At 44.4% G+C, this 1,155-nt stretch overlaps 1 protein-coding gene across 1 annotated transcript in view; it reads left to right on the top strand.

Moving 5' to 3' along the window:
* The window catches only part of LOC108790375 (VPS10 domain-containing receptor SorCS1-like), a 475,033-nt gene that overhangs the window by 407,715 nt on the left and 66,163 nt on the right, over window positions 1–1,155 (top strand). Inside the window, exon 17 of the mRNA XM_018560623.1 lies at window positions 505–618. Within this exon, the coding sequence (XP_018416125.1) occupies window positions 505–618 (114 nt within the window). The remainder of the gene's footprint in view (window positions 1–504; window positions 619–1,155) is intronic.

The following is a 1,155-nucleotide window of genomic DNA, read 5'->3' as shown; positions in this document are numbered from 1 at the left end:
TATATATATATATATTTAATACAGGAGGGGGCAGAGACAAGACCTGTCACCCTGCACAAGAAGAGAGAGCAGCAATGAGTGGTCTTTATTACAGGACGGGGCGGAGACAAGACCAGTCATCCTGCACAAGGAGAGAGAGCACCAGTGTGCGGTCTTTATTACAGGGCGGGGCGGAGAGAAGACCAGTCACCCTGCAGAAGGAGAGAGAGCAGCAGTGACTGGTCTTTATTACGTCCATCTACAAAGTTGGCCAGTAGAACATTCAGGGGAGCCATAAACATGACCAAGTTCCACGCTGTCATTGCCAGCATATCCTTTACTTTAAAGCCTAACACATGATATCTAATGCAGCCATGGCTAGATACGTAGGTGATGGCCACTTGTTGTGAGGCCTCTGCAATCTCTGACCTAATATTGTGACTAACACTGGTAACATATCAGTGATTATTTGCTGCACTCTAACAGCAAAGCATGACCTGTGCTTCTCCCCTGTTCTTCTTTTAGCGATTATGGCTATGAGCGGCACAGCAATGGCCAGTGTCTCCCCGCCTTCTGGTATAACCCGTCCTCCTTGTCGAAGGACTGCAGCCTTGGCCAAAGCTACCTGAACAGCACCGGGTATGTACAAAGATCAGACAGCAGATGTGACTTTATTTCTAGTTTCCAAAGTTTTGTGTTAGCTGCATGGGTGAGCACCAGCATATGTAAATGGGGTTTCATGGTGGGCTTTTCATTTGCAGTGCCTCATGTATGTTCAGGAGATCCAGACTTAGATAAGTGAGTGTGAAACGTATGGAGCATTTTGGTATTGGGGAGCAGTTGTTGACTTATAGAACGTTCACCTCATTATGAATAAGGCAATTGATATAGAGACCTGCAATTCACGTCAAAGGATGAAACCCTCAAATGTTGCCAATGTAGTGAATGTTGATGGGTCCATTAAACAGTGGACAATGTTCTTTGGATGGAACATTCTTTATAAGCGCAATGAAAGATATGGTGGCAGAAAATCCAAATTTATCAGCAAATTGATTATTCACTGCCTTAAACTTTGACCCTAATGTCCGATGGTATAATCTCTGTAGAGTCTCCTCTAGATTTACCAAATCTATGCCATGTGAGGGCCTACCGTAACAATCCATTCAATGCATATCC

Source organism: Nanorana parkeri, unplaced genomic scaffold (assembly GCF_000935625.1).
Source record: "Nanorana parkeri isolate BGI_ZX_2015 unplaced genomic scaffold, ASM93562v1 scaffold469, whole genome shotgun sequence".
NCBI lineage: Eukaryota > Metazoa > Chordata > Amphibia > Anura > Dicroglossidae > Nanorana > Nanorana parkeri.
This window is presented reverse-complemented; position numbering and strand designations above follow the sequence as displayed.